Consider the following 17,562-nt stretch of genomic DNA (forward strand, 5'->3'; position numbering starts at 1 on the left):
CATGATTTTGCATGAATGAGGGATATTTTTTTAAGCTTAAATTTTGGGGCCAGATGTATAAAACAACTTGTGTTTTAAACAACAGATTTATATTAACGTTCTAGGCAACTGTTTGATTCCCCAGGACAGATAGATATGGCCTCTTTACTCCTATCACCCAAGAAAACTTAGTCGACTTTATCATGATCTGTCTGAAACTGCCTTTCACCACTTCTTTTTCCTCTGTGACAGTTTTCTAAGTGGAGAGGAAGTGTCTGAACCTGGGCCCTCTGCATCTCGGGTTTCAGTTACAACCGGAGGTCAGTGTCCACTGATGGGCAATTACTTACGTTTGCTTGGAAGCAGAAAGCATTTCTCCCAACACGTTTTTCTTTTTAATTGTTTCGCCCCCAAAATACATTTTCCTTTGTGGTTGGTGTAAAGAACTTTGTAGTTACATAAACCTGTACTTGGACCCCAGAACTGTTACCTACTTGTTGGTTGTGTTACTTTGGACATAGGACTCTCAGCTTCCATTTCTCATCAGAGAAAGGGGATAATCTTACCTATCTTGCCAAATTGTTGTAAGGGGCTAAATGACACAGTTTATGCAGAACAGCACATGCAGTGTTTAGCATAGCAGATTTCCATAAGTGTTAATTGCTTCTTTGCTTTCACTTGGGCAACAGGGCCCAAGAGGGAGCTTGGGAGAAGCATGGATGGTAGGTAAGAAAGAATAAGAGAGGAATAAAAGGAAATAGTCTTGGATTAGCAATCTCTAGTCCACATGCTCAGGATATTTGTACCCCAGCATGTGAAGTAACTTGCATGTTTCATGTTATTTGAGTTAGTGGAGAGTGAGCTGCTCTGGCTTGATGTTCTTGGAAACTGTGCCCAGTGGCTTGCTGTCATGGGAGTGTGTCCAGTCGCTTTGTGAGGATCATTCAAGTTGCCCACAAGGACAGATGTGTAACAGTGGTGTCCTGCCTTCAAAGAATCACACCTCTAATTAATGCCCAAATAACTGAGCTTCACCTCTCACGTGACTGCAAGGAAGCCAGTCCCTGACTTCTCTTCCCCCAAAATTTCTGGAAATTCCCAAAGAATGCTTATTTCAGTCAACCACCTGGAGCCCCAAGCATAGCCCATCTCATAATCCCCCACAACAGAGAACAGACTGCAACATTTAATATAACTTTACTGAAGGAGAAAGAAAAAGACAATGCATAAAAAACAATATCAGGGGCTTCCCTGGTGGAGCAGTGGTTGAGAATCCGCCTGCCAATGCAGGGGACACGGGTTCGAGCCCTGGTCTGGGAGGATCCCACATGCTGCGGAGCAACTGGGCCCGTGAGCCACAACTACTGAGCCTGCGCGTCTGGAGCCTGTGCTCCGCAACAAGAGAGGCCGCGATAGTGAGAGGCCCGCGCACCGCGATGAAGAGCGGCCCCTGCTCGCCGCAACTAGAGAAAGCCCTCGCACAGAAACTAAGACCCAACACAGCCAAAAATAAAATAAATTTAAAAAAAAAAAAAAAAAAAAAAGAAAGGAGCAGAAAAGCTAAAGGCTTTCCATTGCTCCCTCTAAAAAAAAAAAAAAAAAAAAATATCAGACTGGGCTCTCCACAACATCTCCTACCCTCATCTCAAAGGAAGGGTATCTCTCCTTCAGTCCCTTTCCTGCTGCCATGTGGGAGGGATCAAGTTTCCTACAGACAAGAGTCCATTAACCATGCCTCCTCTTCCCAGACCCCAAGGAAACGCAGGTTCAGGGCTGCAATTCTACTCACAGTAAAGACAACCTTTTTGCATAATCAGTGCCTTTTATGTACAGTACCTTGTGTAATATATGTAGCAAGTGCTGAATAAATATTTGTTGAGTGAATAAAGGAATGAATGGTCTCAACCTTCCTGTTCCAGATCAGGAACTGGTTTTACATTTATGTGATTAAAAAAATTATTAATCTTTTTACCCTGAAATAATCAATCTCAAATGCAAATTTAAAATCTTCCTTCTAGAACAACTAAAAAAAATCTGCTAGCTTTGAAATAGCATCTTCTCCCCATTTCCGCACCCATCTTTCTTTTTCTAGCAATTAACATTTCATGAAATATTTACCCCAAATTTTAAGCTGGTATACCTTATTACAGAGGGCATTTACTGTTAAGAGCGTATTTCCTGCAAATCCCAGGATTTTCACTTCTGCATAATGGCTGGCTGAGCAGACTCTGTTATCCCCCAATACAGCTTTTAAGACAAATTACTTATACTAGTAGCTAATCATTCATTAAGCTCTGGCTCTATGGCTATATACTAACTGTGAAAGGAACTTTAGTGTATTATCTTTTTTTTTTAATGTTTATTTATTTATTTATTTGGCTGCATCGGGTCTTAGTTGTGGCATGCTGGATCTTCGTTGTGGCATGCGGGGTCTTTAGTTGCGGCATGAGAACTCTTAGTTGCAGCATGTGGGATCTAGTTCCCTGATCAGGGATCGAACCTGGGCCCCCTGCATTGGGAATGCAGAGTCTTAGCCACTGGACCACCAGGGAAGTCCCTAGTTTATTATCTTGAATCCCTTCAATAATGCTGCCAGTTAAGATTCATTATTTTATATATGAAGAAACTAAGGCTGAGAGAGCATGAACTGCCTCTGATGATGTAGCTGGTTAGTGGCAGAGCTGCCTTCAACTCAGGCCTATACTTCTGAGCCTCAAGGCTGGTTGTAAATATAGACATATAGACTCAACTAGGCAACTTTATGAAATTACATCCCATTTCCCACTTCTCCACAGTATTCTGCCATGTACCCCTAATGGTTGTGAATATCTGCACAAGTCAGCTGCTGTTACTAATGGAGAGGTTTGAATTATCCTTCAGGGTTTTGAGGTTAAAAGTCTGAGAACCACCACAGCACGCTATTTCTCTCATCTGCCTTCTTCTGTCTCAGGCTCCAAAAGAAAGTTTCTGAGAATTCTAGTTCTTCGCCCTTACCAGTATTGCCCAGGGTGACTCCTACTTAATTCTGTAAATGACCTCCAGAAAACATAAAACCTTGCAGCAAAAATTCATGGCCCCAACACTTGGCTGAGAGGTTGTGTTTGACTTCCTTCTAGTCCTTACAGAATTACTTTTCCCTCCCTTGGTTTGGTGCCCCCCATTGGCCAAACCAGCAGGTTCTGGCCACTCCTCTTAGTGACTAAAGGGGTTGGCATCATCACCAGGGTAAAGGCCCTTCCATGGGCTGCTCCACCCACACATACCCAAGCTGCTTTCCCCATTTTAATCATCTTGTGACATCTCTTCTTTTTGCATACGATATCACCTGTGTAAAAGGTTAGAAAGAGGGTTTCTGTGACCTGCAAGCCCCTTGAGGACAGGGATGATGTTTTACTATCTCTGTATCCCTAGTGCCTAGTATAGTGCTTACACTAAATCAGTGGTAAAATAAATGAAAGGCCCATGTGACAACTGCAACTCCGGACAGGCTCCTCAACTTGGTACCCAGCTGAGGGTCCAGCACCCAGGGACACTGAGCTTGTTTTCATTCTTTCATGGACAGACAGAAAGACAGATTAACAAATACACAGACAGAGAGACACAGATAGATGGCTAGTTAGACAGATGGGTAGATAGATAGATAGGCTGAGAGACAGGTAGATCCAATGAAATACCATACGCAAAAGCAAGTTGTAAATGTTCTTGTTATACCATTTGCCCTCATTCAAGGCTGATTTTCAGCAGATACTCACAGGTATGGTTGCATCATTGTAGCGGATAGAACTGAATAGAAAATAGCCACTGCCTCAAGCACCCTGAGTGCCCCCGAACCACCCTGGCCATGTCCCAGGACTCCCTGCTCCTCCAGGACCCCCCTGATATTCCCACAATCTAACAACTACAGGAGTAACTCCTGGCTCAGCAAGGAGCTTCCAGGATGCTTTTCCAGCATTTGGACCAGTATCCATTCTGATCAACCAGGGCCAATGCTGAGCAAGTTGGTGGTTTTTTAATATCATCCCTGCTCCCATGACTTAGCTACTCCCTACCCATCATGGAAAATCCTCCAGGCCTTGTGCATTTCTCATCACCGCCCCCCACTCTGGTTTCTTGTCCTTCTCCCTCCCATGGGAGCTCTGAATTCCTTCACCCACTCTGAATTCCTTTGTCTTATGATCTGTTCCACTCATTACAGAGTGAAGTATGTCAGAAAGAGAAAAACAAATATCATATACTATCGCTTATATGTGGAATCTAGAAAAATGGTATAGATGAACTTATCTGCAAAGCAGAAATAGAGACACAGATGTAGAGAACAAACTTATGGATATCAAGGGGGGGAGTGGGGGTGGGATGAATTGGGAGACTGGAATTGACATATATACACTACTATGTATAAAATATATAACTAAGGAGAACCCACTGTATAGCACAGGGAACTCTACTCAGTGCTCTGTGGTGACCTAAATGGGAAGGAAATCTAAAAAAGAGGGGATATATGTATACATAGAACTGATTCACTTTGCTGTACAGCAGAAACTAATACAACATTGTAAAGCAACTACACTCCAATAAGAATTTTTTAAAAATTAAAAAGACACTTAATTTTACGTGGCCTTGTTTTTTACATAACTTTTCCTGTGTGTGATGTATTCCTCCCACTTCCTATAAATTCCCCAGGGTGAAGCATATCTAATATAGACTTTGTATCCCTCACAACATCTCATACAATGCTGACTGGAGTTCCAACTTCCAAGACAGAATCTGATAGATACTGGGGATTAAACCTTAACTCCCAGCAGCTCAGAAAGGGAGGAGATGCTTTCCGGGTAGTCCGATGAATTCCCCATCTCACTGGTGAACACTCAGAAAAGTAGGGCCTCTGTCAGCCTGGGCTTGAACTTTTCATTTTGACTCTGGGGGATATAGCTGGAGCCTGTCAGCCTGGCATTTTTCCTAACAGCTTTCAAATGTCACATTTTAACATCTAGTACTCACTGTTCTTTCCTTCTCTTCATTTTTAGAACACTCAGAAAAGTTTTTGTGTTTTTGGAAAGACCCCTCTTGCTCCCCACCCCTGAATTTTCTGCCTTTAGGAGAGTGGTTCTTGAGGACTACTCCCCAGAGCATTACTTGGAAAGGATGTGAGCAGCCCATCCTGTCACATGTGTGTCATGTGCTCTGTCACAGCCCAGTCATGCGTTGTGTGCAGAGGCCAATGTGACATTCAATGAAGCAGGCAGTATGCTGGCAACCCCAGAACCTGCTCAAACTTTCACTTAGTAAACTTTCCTTTTAGTTTCTCTTTAGAGTCTCTTTAAAACACAGGTGAAAGCTTGTACCAGAAAGAAGAAAAACACGAGTCGCACATATAAGAATTTTGCCAAAAATACCATTATACTTGGTATTTGTGCCACATTTTGATTTTCAATAAACACTGAATTTCTAAAATTTCAAAATATTTTAAAAATCTTTTGAATTTAATTTTAATTTAATAATTTAAAACATTAAGTTTAAAGATTATTTTTCAGGTTAAAATTGTTAAATATGTCTTTCAAAACCTTTCAAACACAGGAAGAATATAATGAAAATAAAAATTGCCCATATACTCATCACATCAATAGAGAGGGTTACTGTTATCACCATACTAATTTTAAAGTTAAGAAAGCAAAGGTGAGGAAGGAATAAAAAGAAGGAAGGAACATGAGCTTTTAGATTTTCTTCTCAAACCTTTAAAAAAAAAAAGGACTCTATGGAAATTAACCCACAGAATTTTTGAAAGGAATGACAGATATACTGTATTCCTAATAACACTTATACTGCCAGGAATACCACTGCTGTTTCTGAACATCACAGTGTTTCAATGATCAATAAGCTTTACAGAGCTCTGGATTCCATATCACAGAGGACATATAGATATATATCGATATATATCAATATCGATCTATATATGAAATGCTTCATGAAATTGTGTGTCATCCTTGTGCAGGGGCCATGCTAACCTTCTCTGAATCTTTCCAATTTTAGCATATGTGCTGCTGAAGTGAGCACTTAAAATATTTTACAAAAGTACTATACATTACCAAAAACTCTTGCAAAATAGAGAAAAGGGGGAAATTACACCAAACTCTACCTCTTTAACGAAACCCTATCAATACTTTAGTACACTTCTTTCCAGCCTTTTGTCCCATTCTCACTTTTAAAATTTTATTTATTTACTTTTTTGTTTGTTTGGACTTAACATTGTAATAGAAAGGAAACAATTATTATAAGACCACCCACACCATTGCTCCACTCTGATTTTTTTTTCTCTCTCTCCATATATATATTATATTAACCTTTGCTTATTATCTTCAGGTATCTAGGGCTTTTACAGCATGTTGGATAAGGAGAAATGGCTTTGATATCAGTTAGCTTAGGTTTGAATACCAGCTGTATGAACTCTGTGAACTAGGGAAAATTACTAAGCAACTTTGTCTCAATTTTCTTCTCTGTCTCTGAGGATAGCACTCTACCTACTCCTCAGGTTCTGTGAGCACGAAAAGAAATAATGTGTATAAAATGAGCAACATAGTGACAGGCTCATGGTAAGTGCTCAATATATAGAAACTATTTTTCTACTTAAAATTATATCATAATTATTTCATATTTCTATATAATCTTTATAACTGTCATCTTTATGACTAGATTACTATCTAGTCTGTAATGCAAATACCAATCACTATGACTAATTCACTTCTGTTTTGTTTGACAGGTTGGTTCCAGTTTGGGGCCATAGATAACACTGTAATGTACTTTTTCATATAATACCTATTTCATTTTAGTCTATGGATTTCCTTTAAGAAAATCCTTGGAATGGTATTTTTGGGTAAAAGTATGAATCTTGACATGAATCTTGCTATATATCCAAGCACTATTTTTTTTTTTTTGAGTTCATTTTTTTAAAACTTAAGAGTAATCTAAGCAAGTATAGAGTTTTGTACGTTTCTTTTTTTCTCAGTATTATGGCAAAGCTTTTTTAAAAATTATATATTTATATTTACAATGAACCTCTCCACGTCTATAACTTTTTCTATATTTTTTGACTATTTTCTCAGATTAGAGTAGATTTACATACTGCAGAATTCCTCGAACAAATGGTATGACAAACTGTAAGACCTCTGTTCTGCAGACAAATCACCTTCCAAAAAAAATTGTACTGATTTATATGACCACTAACAACTTATGAGACTATCAATTTAACGTGTTCTGGAGCATTATGCATTATAATTTTAAAAACCTTTTGCCAATGTAATGATTTAAAAGGCCCACTTAAGTTTTGTTTTAATTTAAATTTTAAATGACCTGTAAGTTGAGCCTTTCATTTTTTGAATTTTAAAGCAAGGAGAACTGAGACACTGGCATGTTGCCTGATTTGACCAGCAGCCTGACTATATTCCACTTCAATCTGCACAACACAAAATTTCAGGCATCAGTTGCTTCCTCTGTACTTCTTGCAGCTGTTCTGCTTTAAAATGGAATTCTATTTTTATAGAACAAACAGAAATGAGCAGAAAACATGCTGCTGTCTTTGAGTTTGCTTCTCCTAAGTGGAGCCTGCTTTTGAGAATACACAGTTATAGACAAGATGCAGCTGATGACCACCATAAGCATCCTTACAGAAAAAATTTCTTATTGGCATCACCAAGGTCTTACCTTAAAGGTCCAGAAAACTGATTATGTCAGTACACTCAGAATCAGACTAAAAAACTGGATCATGCTAACCAAATTCCTAGGACTTTTCTATAATAAGAAATACAATTAATGTGCAGATCAGAAATTGCTTCAGAACATTCTATTCCCATAGAGAATCTATATGAAAAGTCAAATTATAATCAGTTTGCTCAGTAACCAGAGAATCAGGATGGGGTAGGAAGGGGGGACGGTGGCTGGGATGATTTTAATGGCTGATGTCATCAAGCTATGTGAATCGGATGCATCCATCACCACTGGAGGGATAGACCAGACAGGTGGTAGCAATGCATGTGCTGGAGGGACAGGGACCCCTTTCCGCTGGATGTGCTTGGGATTCACCATCACACTTTTCCACACTGGCCTCTCTTTCCTAGACTCCATGCATTTGCCTTCAATTCAATTCCACAGTATTTGTTAAGTATCTTCTATGTGCCAATATTGTATTGGATTCTGGGACTACATAAATGAATAAAAATCCAGTTCCTGTTCCTAAGTACGATGCAGGCTTTTGAAGAAAACCAAACACATATGTAATTACAAAATACCATATGATGAGAGCTTGACTGTGTTACAGGTCTAGGATCATGGCTGGCTTGCAGAATCTTAAGATCTTGCTCTGCTATGTGACATGAGCAATTTGTTTAATTTCACTGGGCTTTAGTTTGCTTGCGGGTAAAATAGAGACATTGTCTCTATTTCATTGAATTGTGAATTTTAAATGAGGTGATACGTGTAAAGCAAATAGAACAATGTCTGACACATGGTTTGAAAGTTATCTATAATGATAAACAATTAACCTCATGATGGCCACTGGCACTATGACACGGTTAATCTAATGTTTCAAGCTCAACACAAGGAGGAACATACAGTCCAAACCCTTCCCAGCATTTTATCACATCTAAATCCCATATAGGTAGGAAGTATATCATCAGGAAAGGCAGGATGATCAAGTTTTGAAAATGTGATGTTTTGGAAGTATTTTTCCTCAAAGGTCTTATATGATAGTAATACTTTTCTTAGAATAGGCTTCTGATGTCTTATGCTATACATTCCAGGAAAAGCCCACAGATACATTTGGGCACTTCCAACATCTCAGCACAAAGGACATCACTAGGATTCTTATGCATCTGTCCCAACATCTAGCAGACACCAGGGTTACATTCATCTTTGTCTTCCCAGCATAGTGGTGAACTCCTTGAAGATAAAGACCATGATTTAGCCATCTTAAATCCCCAGAGCCTTGTGGATAGTAAGAGCTCATCAATTGTTGACTGATTAAATAAATGGCTTTGATAGTGGACATTGATGTTTCCTCTCCAGCAGCCATTCCTAATTTGGGGACCTATTGCATTCCCCACTTTCAGTTCATATGTACTGAGTGGAGCTCCAGACTTAAGACATCACTCACATATTCTTTTTTGTCCTTCCAGTGACTGGTTTAGGAGAGGGCATATGACATAAACTTATCCAGAGTTAATATTTGAATTTGCTGTGAATGCTGGAAAAAATGGCTTTTTTTTTCTTGTGGATTTGAACATGGAAGGTTTAGTAACTACTGCAACCAACTTGCGATCATGGGGGGAGACGTTTTTTGAAAGTAGAGTCAACAAAAAAGGAAACAGTGTGAAGAGATTGTGAAAAGAACCTGGATCCTGAAGACATTGTTAGACCCCTGTGCCCAGCTGCACCTTTGGCTCTTCAGTTAACATAAGCTGACACATTCTGCTTTTTAATTTAAGCCAGTTTGCATCAGGTTTTCTTTCACTTGTAACCAAATGGTACAACTGATATAAATTCTTCTACAAAGTGCATTTAAAAATAATTTTGTCCAAAACTCATGGCCAAAGCAGTTCCCAGTTGCTATTTTCTTTTCAATTAATCAAGAAATACATAATAGGCCCTTGTTACATGGTGAGATGCCACAAAGTTTAAGAAAGTTCCTTGTGCTACAGTCTAATTGGAATTCATCATCTCTGTATTTTCCTCTCTCAAGGAATACATCTCCATTACCCAGATAAGTTCAGATTCAGGAACAGGTTGTTTATTTACCTCCTGTTCTTAGTTCCAAGCCTATCTTCCTCTACTCTGCTCTGTCGGTGCTAGGGCCTTGATTCAGTAAACCTCATTTATCAGCCTTCGTTGCCAGCTGGCTTCCTGTTCAATAAATGGGAAATCCTAGGGGACTGGAATGTGGGAGTGGGAGAATTCCCTCCTATTTCCAGTTCCTGAATGTGTCTGTAGCAGCAGACAGCAGAAAGGTAGCTGTTCTCTGCAGTTCTAACATTTGGGTTTCTTTGGTATCACTTTTTATTCTTTCTGCCTTCTAATATTTTTATAACCAATTCCTTATATTAAGTACACCCTATTTTCCTTATTGAGCCCTGGCTGATACAGTATTTGATACTAGGAGTGGTCCTAGGAAACAGACTTTCAAACCAGGATTCTGGATTGATTCACTTTGAACTCAGAGCTGAGCTCTTCACCAATGGAAAATGGGAAGTGGTAATTCATGGCATGTAATGGCATCATGATTTATTAAATTATCTTCTATTCTTCCCAGGTTTGAGTGCCACTGGGAGGCTGGCTTTTGGAGATCAATAACTGCTGTGTGTGATCATTATGGCTGTGAAGATGATTGTAAGGAATGTAAGGTGAGATGGCTACTTCTGACTGTGCTATGGTGCTTGCAGGAAGAAAATAACAAGTGCAGATCTTTCAGCTCAAATCATCTTCAGAGCATCAGAGGGCTCCTAAGCTTGCCCCTAAGAGTATCTCTTATTCCCTCCACATAAAGGACAAACATGTCTAAAAAAATCAGACCCAAACTAAGCATCCACAGACTGGCCAAATCTCACATGTCAAAGTTTAGGCAGTAATTTGGAAGGGATAGGACTGTGAGAGTAGGAATGGAAACATTTGAGTGGACTTGGATGAAGCTGAGAATCTTGAATCACCCGTGTATCCCTGAGCTTCCCTTGATAGTGGAATAAGCCTCTCATTTCCTATTTGATGATACTAGCCTTCCTTTGCTTGAAAACCTGTAATGACCATATATGAGGCAGTTGTCTTGCATGGAGATCCCTATTCATTTTAAACTCTTTTGCTCCCAACTCTCATGGCCTTCAGTCTTTTATCTAGAGTCAGATCCCAGCATATTCAGGGGGAGAAGGGCAGAGTCTTGTTCAGGAGGAAAAAGCTTATACTCCAAAAGAATAACATGATTTGGTTAAATTTATATCAGAAGAAACCTATCTAATATAACAGAGGATGGATTCTAAGGTATCCGACCAAGGAGAACAGAATATAACATTGGGTTGGGGCCAAATTTATGTAGCCCTGATATAATACACTTTCTATAGATTTTTGGACTTAATGCTATGGTAAATCGTTACAACAATAGCCCCCAGAGAATCATGCCACTCTGTATATCATGCCCTCATGTAACTCCTTCCACACTGATTTTTTGGCATGGCTGTTTGACTTGTTTTGACTTGTTTTGAGACATTAGCAAATGTGATGCAAACAGAAACCTGAAAAGCCCTTGCATGTTGGGGCTTGCCTCTTTTTTCCTGTTTTGAACCAGCTTCCATGTTGAAGAAACCTCGACTAACCTGCTGGAGACGCATGGCCCAATTAACCAGCACCAACTCCAAGACATGTAAGGCCAGCTCAGACAAGCATCCTCCAGCCAATATGTCAAACTGCCAGACTGACTGCAAACCCATGAGTGAGCCCAGCTGACAACATGTAAAGAAGTGCCCCAGCTGAGCCCAGCCCAAATTGCTAACCTACAAAATCATAAAAGCATAAGTGATAAAAATAAGCCACTAAGTTTTGTTATACAGCAAAAGCTAGGTGACATAAATGTATGAATTTGAGAAGATGGGAGTGGCTGTGTTTGCTTGGTTGGCTGGCTGAAACCTGTGATCAGCAATATATTCAATGATGTTGACTTGATAGAATTTCTCTGGACTAATGTTCAGGAAGGATTCTAAAGGCTTAGGGAGATAGGAATAATGGAGTAATTTATCATGTGTAACCTGAGTGTCTTTCCTCATCTTGAGAGGGTCCAAGGAATGTTTCCTTCACTAAAGCATTGAGAAATGCATTAGTGAGGGAGCACCAGCAGGTAGCTGTTTTCTGTAGGCTGAGGTTAATGCTGGGTAATGCTGCCCTTGAGATGGGCTTCCTGATTTCAGTGGAGATGATGGGATCCCAGAGTGGCAATCAGAATTTTTTACTCACAGGAATCTTTGGTGGGGGGTGGCTAAGACATAGGTGGCTGAACTACCAAAGCACTACTTGATCTATATGGTAGAAATCTGACTTGAATTATTACAACTGAGAATCATAGCTTCTTCCCCAATTCCCAGACCCTACCAGTTCACAGATCTGAAGCTCCTGGATGAAGAGGAGAATTGGACCCCTTAAGAAAGGACCGTGCAACAATGCCGCAAATAATTGCCATAGATCTTCCTCCAAGCCATCCCCAAAGGAATGTAAAGTCATTTACTAAGGTGTCTGTGCATTGGGGGAAATGGAAATACCCAAGCTTCTCAGGAATTCCAAAACACTGCTCTGAAATGACACTAATTCTTAGGAACCCCAAATACCACTGTGATCCAGGGGTCAAAATAGGGGTTTAGAGTGATCAGGTGATAAGTGGAGTTTGGGCCCAGTTCCAGTTCATCATAGATCTGTAACCCATGCAGCCATTAAAAATGATAATTAGGAAGACTAGTCAGCAACATAGCTGCGAACTTTTACACAGTGACAAATTTGAAAAAAAGGACAGAAAATGACATGCTAACAACGATAGCCAAAATTATGTACGTGTCTGGACGAAGAGCAAATGCTAACAACAAAAATGAAAATACTTGTGCTTGGATGATGAGATCATAGGTGATTTTTATTTGTTTGATCTTTCTCAATTCCTCAAACTCTCCCAAATGCTATTTTTGCTTTCTTTGTAAAAGGTACTTTTTCAAAAAAGACTTAGAACTCATCTAGCTCTTTTGAGGATTGCCATCATATACTTTTCAGCCAATCATAGTAAGGTCATAATAAGTAAGAATGTTAAGTGTAGCCATTTTCTCTAATATTATAATGAGTCTCAGAGCCAATCATGCATGAGGCATCTATCACATACAAGATGCTGCAGGAATGACAAAATCTCACTCTCTCCTTGCCCGCCAGGAGCTTATAGTCTAAGGGGAAGATATAAAATGTGCTTAAGTCCTCATGATTCAAAACTGAAAAAGGTAACTGCTTTAGAGAGGGACAAAGAAAACACTGCTCTGCCCAAAGTAAAGAGAGCTCATATTCAACTGGAGAAAAACAGAAAATATTCACTGGCAGAGCTGGCATCTGACGGATGGATAGGGTTTTGCAAGGGAGAATTGAGGTCCCAGAAAGGAGATGTTCTAGGTGAAGGGGACAGCACAAGGCATACTGGAGGACTGGTGAGCCCTTTGACTTAGCTGGAGAATTCGGCATGTACAGAAGAGCCTGGGGACACAAAACCCCTTGGCTGGAAATCCTTGGAGCATAACTCACTTCTCCCCTAGGGCTAGGATTCAGGAGAAATATCCTGCAGACAGATTAGCTTAATAGTGTCAGGACACTGCCCGTTTGGCAAGAAATAGTGGCTGGTACATCAGGGATTACCGATGATACTTGTTATTTAACAGGTATTTACCATGCTGTATAAGCTAAGTGCCTGATAAAGGAAGATGTTAACTACATTTCTTATATTACAGCTGGCCCCTCATATCCACAGGTTCCACATCTAGGAAGTCAACCAACTGAGGACTGAAAATATTAGAAAAAAAAATTGAAGGAAGTTCCAAAAAGCAGAACTTGAATTTGCTGTGTACCAGCAACTATTACATAGCATTTACTTTGTATTTACAGCTATTCACTTAAGCATTTACATTCGCTGGGTATTATAAGTAATCTGGAGATGATTTAAAATATATGGGAGGATGTGTATAGGTTATACAAAAATACGGCACTATTTTATATAAGGGACTTGAACATCCACAGACTTGGTATCTGAGGGGGTCCTGGAGCCAATCCCCTGCAGATACCAAGGGACGACTGTATTCATCTTTTAGATAAGGAAACTGATGGTTAGAGAGATCAAATGATACATGCAAAGTTGTATAATTCACATATAGTTGAGTTGGGGTTGGAATCTCTGATGTCAGAGCCTCTCCTCCACCCACCCTCCTGTAGTGCCTCTTTGGAAAAAGTAAGAGTGAAATTAATCCTAGACCAGCAAAAAAAGACCACATGGTGTATGTAACCAGTAAAATCCCACCTTAAAGTCCCATCGGGTAGGAAATCAGGACACATGGTGGGGTATAATGAATATGGTTTCATTGCCCTAGCTCTATCCCTTCCAAACGAAACAGGCAGCCTTAACCAAATTTCTTAAACTCTCTGTGCCTCAGTTTCCTTATCTTTAAAATGGAGACATAAATAGTGCCTTTTTCAGAGGGTTTTGAGAGAACGCATTCCAATTATATGTATAAAACGCTAAACAATATCGGGCATATAGTAAGTACTTGGTAAATGTTAGACTTATGACTGTAGGCTGTAGTGTAGAACGTTCCTCCCACTTGGACACAATGCCTAATGGTCTTCCTCCCCAAAGAACCCTGAATTTCGGGATATTGGAGGTAGGGAGCCCTGTCCCTATTTGGTATTTTAGAAAATAGCCCCAATATAGGACTAAAGATGATGGTATTTTGACAGAAACCATTATGCCACCGGGTTCCTAATAGAGTTAAATATTACCACCCAAGGATGCAGCATGCCAACCACATACCTGTGGGGAGGCGGGGCCCAGCATGGAGAGACTTGCTTCTTCAGGGAGAAGGCCTTGTCTGCCTGCTCTGATCTCTGCAGCCTTAGGAGGTGCTGCTTCTCCAGCAGGGACCCCAGACCAAAACATGGGACCCTGCCTTCTGAAGAGGGCATCTGAGTGTGCCTCAAAGGCTTTTAAACCTATGGGAGCCAACTGGCCTGATGGAACATTAAACCTACTGACCTGGATGGGCCCTGAGGAAACCACTTAGCCAAAAGTAGAACATCAGAACACGCTGAAGAATAAACAATTGAGTTTTATTCTTCAGTGGCATTCTTTGATGTGTATAGAAGAAACTGAGATGTTATATTATTTGTGTGTTACTCACTTTCACACCCCTTCATTCCCATAAACCTAAAATTATTCTTAGTCTGTACACCAGTTAAAGAGTTTGCTTCAGGCCCACTCATCCATCTGTTATGCTTGATAATGTTTACATTTGGATAGTTTAGGGGTCAACTAATGTCCTGAGCTTTGTGGTCCCAGCACAAAGACCAAATTTAACATGATTAGCTTGATGTCACCATGTCCAGTTACCCTCCTCCTTGACACACCCATAATGGGATCTCACAGGATTTCTAGTGCTGACCATCAAAGGCCTCAGCTAGTGAGTATCACCATATCACAGACCTAGAACCTGAGCCACTGAAAGGTTAAGTTTAAAGTCATATAGAGGGCTAGGAAAGGAGACTTAGTCTGGGGCTTTGACCATCATGGCTACTCATCTGAAATCTTTGCAGAAATAGCATGTTAGCATGCCAAAATTTAAAATGTGTATCATTGGCTTCTGAGGTTAAGGAGACAGAAGTTTTTGAAGGACGGATGTAGTTAAAAAAAAAAAAAAAGCACCATTCAATATGGTGCCATTACAGGTTAAAACCAATGCTTTGTGATTCAGACCTCACAAATAATACTCAATGGCTTTTTTCCACAATTTGCAGTTGACCACTCTGTGTACTTAAATGCTTAAATACTTCATTAGAACAACTCAGATGCTTTCAAGATTCCTGTAAGCCATAAAACATGTCAATTATGGCTTGACTTTGTATAAAGCCCTGTCTGTGAGCTTGCCAGCTCAATAGGCTTGTCCACTATCCAGAGGAAACTACAGATAAAAGTAACTCTACTGGCAATCTGTCCACTTCTGTAACTGGAAATTTCCACTGGTCTCTGCTTCTCGAAATCACTTTGGAAACTTAGGGGGAAATAATTCCTTTTGTTTCCCGTCCAGAAGCAACAAAGAGCCTGAGGACACTCACTGGGGTGCAGCATCCAGTGTGGTCTTTTTCTAAACTGCAGTAGTGTGTGCTTGGAGCCACGGGCTGCAGGAGTGAGAGCCCGGATCAGTGGAGAGGTGGCTGCCTGACTTCCGCAAGTACACCTTGGCAGGTGCTGCCTAGTCTTGCTGCAGTCTCCAGATTAAAGTGCTGGCTCACACAAAGGCATTTGAAAAGTGCACACAACAAGCTCTGCAGGCCAAGGGATTCTTGTTCAGAGTCTAGAAGTTTCTTGAGGATGTCCCATCAGGTCACTCCAGCTCATCAGGCCACAGATTCAAATCTGGGGAGAAAAGTCCACAAATAGGAAAATCGTTTTTCTGACCAGAAAATACATAACCTCTCAAAATCAGATTGGAGTGAGAAAACTGGAGTTAGAAAAAAACGCTCAAAAGGCAGCATGGCTTAAATCTTTCTTTCCACCCCCTCGACCATTGCCCTAGTCTAAATCTTCAGCCTTTCTCTCCAGACCTGTGGCAAGAGGCTTCTCTCTTCCGTACTCTGGGCTGTAGTCAGCTCAGCAATACTGGAGCAAAGTTCTTGGGGCTTCCCTATTCAGACCTTTTAGAATTCCGATTGTGCCAGATATTTCTGTTTGTTCCTGCAGATGCTCTCTCCACCCTGCTCTGTCCTGTTCATACTCCAGGATTGCATCACTGGCCTTTCTTCCCTCTGGTTTCCATTCCCTCAGTTCAGGGGAGAAAGGAGATTGCATCGGGGATAGGAGGGTGAAGTTGGAGTATCTCTTCCTCAGCCACCTTCTGGACAGTTTGCAGGTCAGTTTTATTCCTCCGTTAAAGCCCACAGCTCCAGTGGGCAGCCCTTTCCCATTGCTGTTCTCACCAGTGTTCTGGTAACTGCTCCCTCCCCTTTCCCCTTTCAGGCTGAGGCTCAGTCATTGGTGCCTGCTCTTGCTAGTCTCAGGATGCCCAGTATCCCTCACTGGTTTCCCCTCATCCTGCTCATGTCTTTGTAAAGGTAAAAACTTGTTAGCACAGGGAGATCAGCTCGGTGCTTTGTGACCACCTAGAAGGGTGGGATGGGGAGGGTGGGAGGGAGGGAGATGCAAGAGGGAAGAGAAATGGGAACATATTGTATATGTATAACTGATTCACTTTGTTATAAAGCAGAAGCTAACACACTATTGTAAGGCAATTATACTTCAATAAAGATGTTTAAAAAAAAAAAAAAAAAAAAACTTGTAAACTTGCCTCAATTACCCCCCCTGTATGTGCCCTCTGTCTCCTGCTGAGACCTGACCAAGGCACCCACGCCCGGTGAGTAAAATCTAATCTCCTTTGCCCAGAATTCATGGCTCACGATATGGCCCCCAACAATCTTTCCCCTTATCCCACACCTGGCTCTTTTTTTTTTTTTTTTTTTTAATTTTATTTATTTATTTATTTATGGCTGTGTTGGGTCTTCGTTTCTGTGCGAGGGCTTTCTCTAGTTGCGGCAAGTGGGGGCCACTCTTCATCGCGGTGCGCGGGCCTCTCACTATCGCGGCCTCCCTTGTTGCGGAGCACAGGCTCCAGACGCGCAGGCTCAGTAATTGTGGCTCACGGGCCTAGCTGCTCCGCGGCACGTGGGATCTTCCCAGACCAGGGCTCGAACCCGTGTCCCCTGCATTAGCAGGCAGATTCTCAACCACTGCACCACCAGGGAAGCTCCTACACCTGGCTCTTGCCAAATGAGGATCAC

The 17,562-nt window shown here is 40.9% G+C and overlaps 1 protein-coding gene and 1 non-coding gene across 2 annotated transcripts in view; both read right to left on the reverse strand.

Moving 5' to 3' along the window:
• Nucleotides 1-5,923: 5,923 nt before the first annotated feature.
• Nucleotides 5,924-6,030, reverse strand: LOC118897632. Its single transcript, XR_005020518.1, has one exon. It is a non-coding gene; the product is annotated as a U6 spliceosomal RNA (small nuclear RNA).
• Nucleotides 6,031-16,077: 10,047 nt separating this feature from the next.
• PDCD1LG2 (programmed cell death 1 ligand 2) overlaps nt 16,078-17,562 on the reverse strand; it is a 57,126-nt gene continuing 55,641 nt past the window's right edge. Inside the window, exon 7 of the mRNA XM_036856333.1 lies at nt 16,078-16,144. Within this exon, the coding sequence (XP_036712228.1) occupies nt 16,139-16,144 (6 nt within the window). The 3' untranslated portion in view covers nt 16,078-16,138. The remainder of the gene's footprint in view (nt 16,145-17,562) is intronic.

This window comes from Balaenoptera musculus, chromosome 6 (assembly GCF_009873245.2).
Source record: "Balaenoptera musculus isolate JJ_BM4_2016_0621 chromosome 6, mBalMus1.pri.v3, whole genome shotgun sequence".
Taxonomy (NCBI): domain Eukaryota; kingdom Metazoa; phylum Chordata; class Mammalia; order Artiodactyla; family Balaenopteridae; genus Balaenoptera; species Balaenoptera musculus.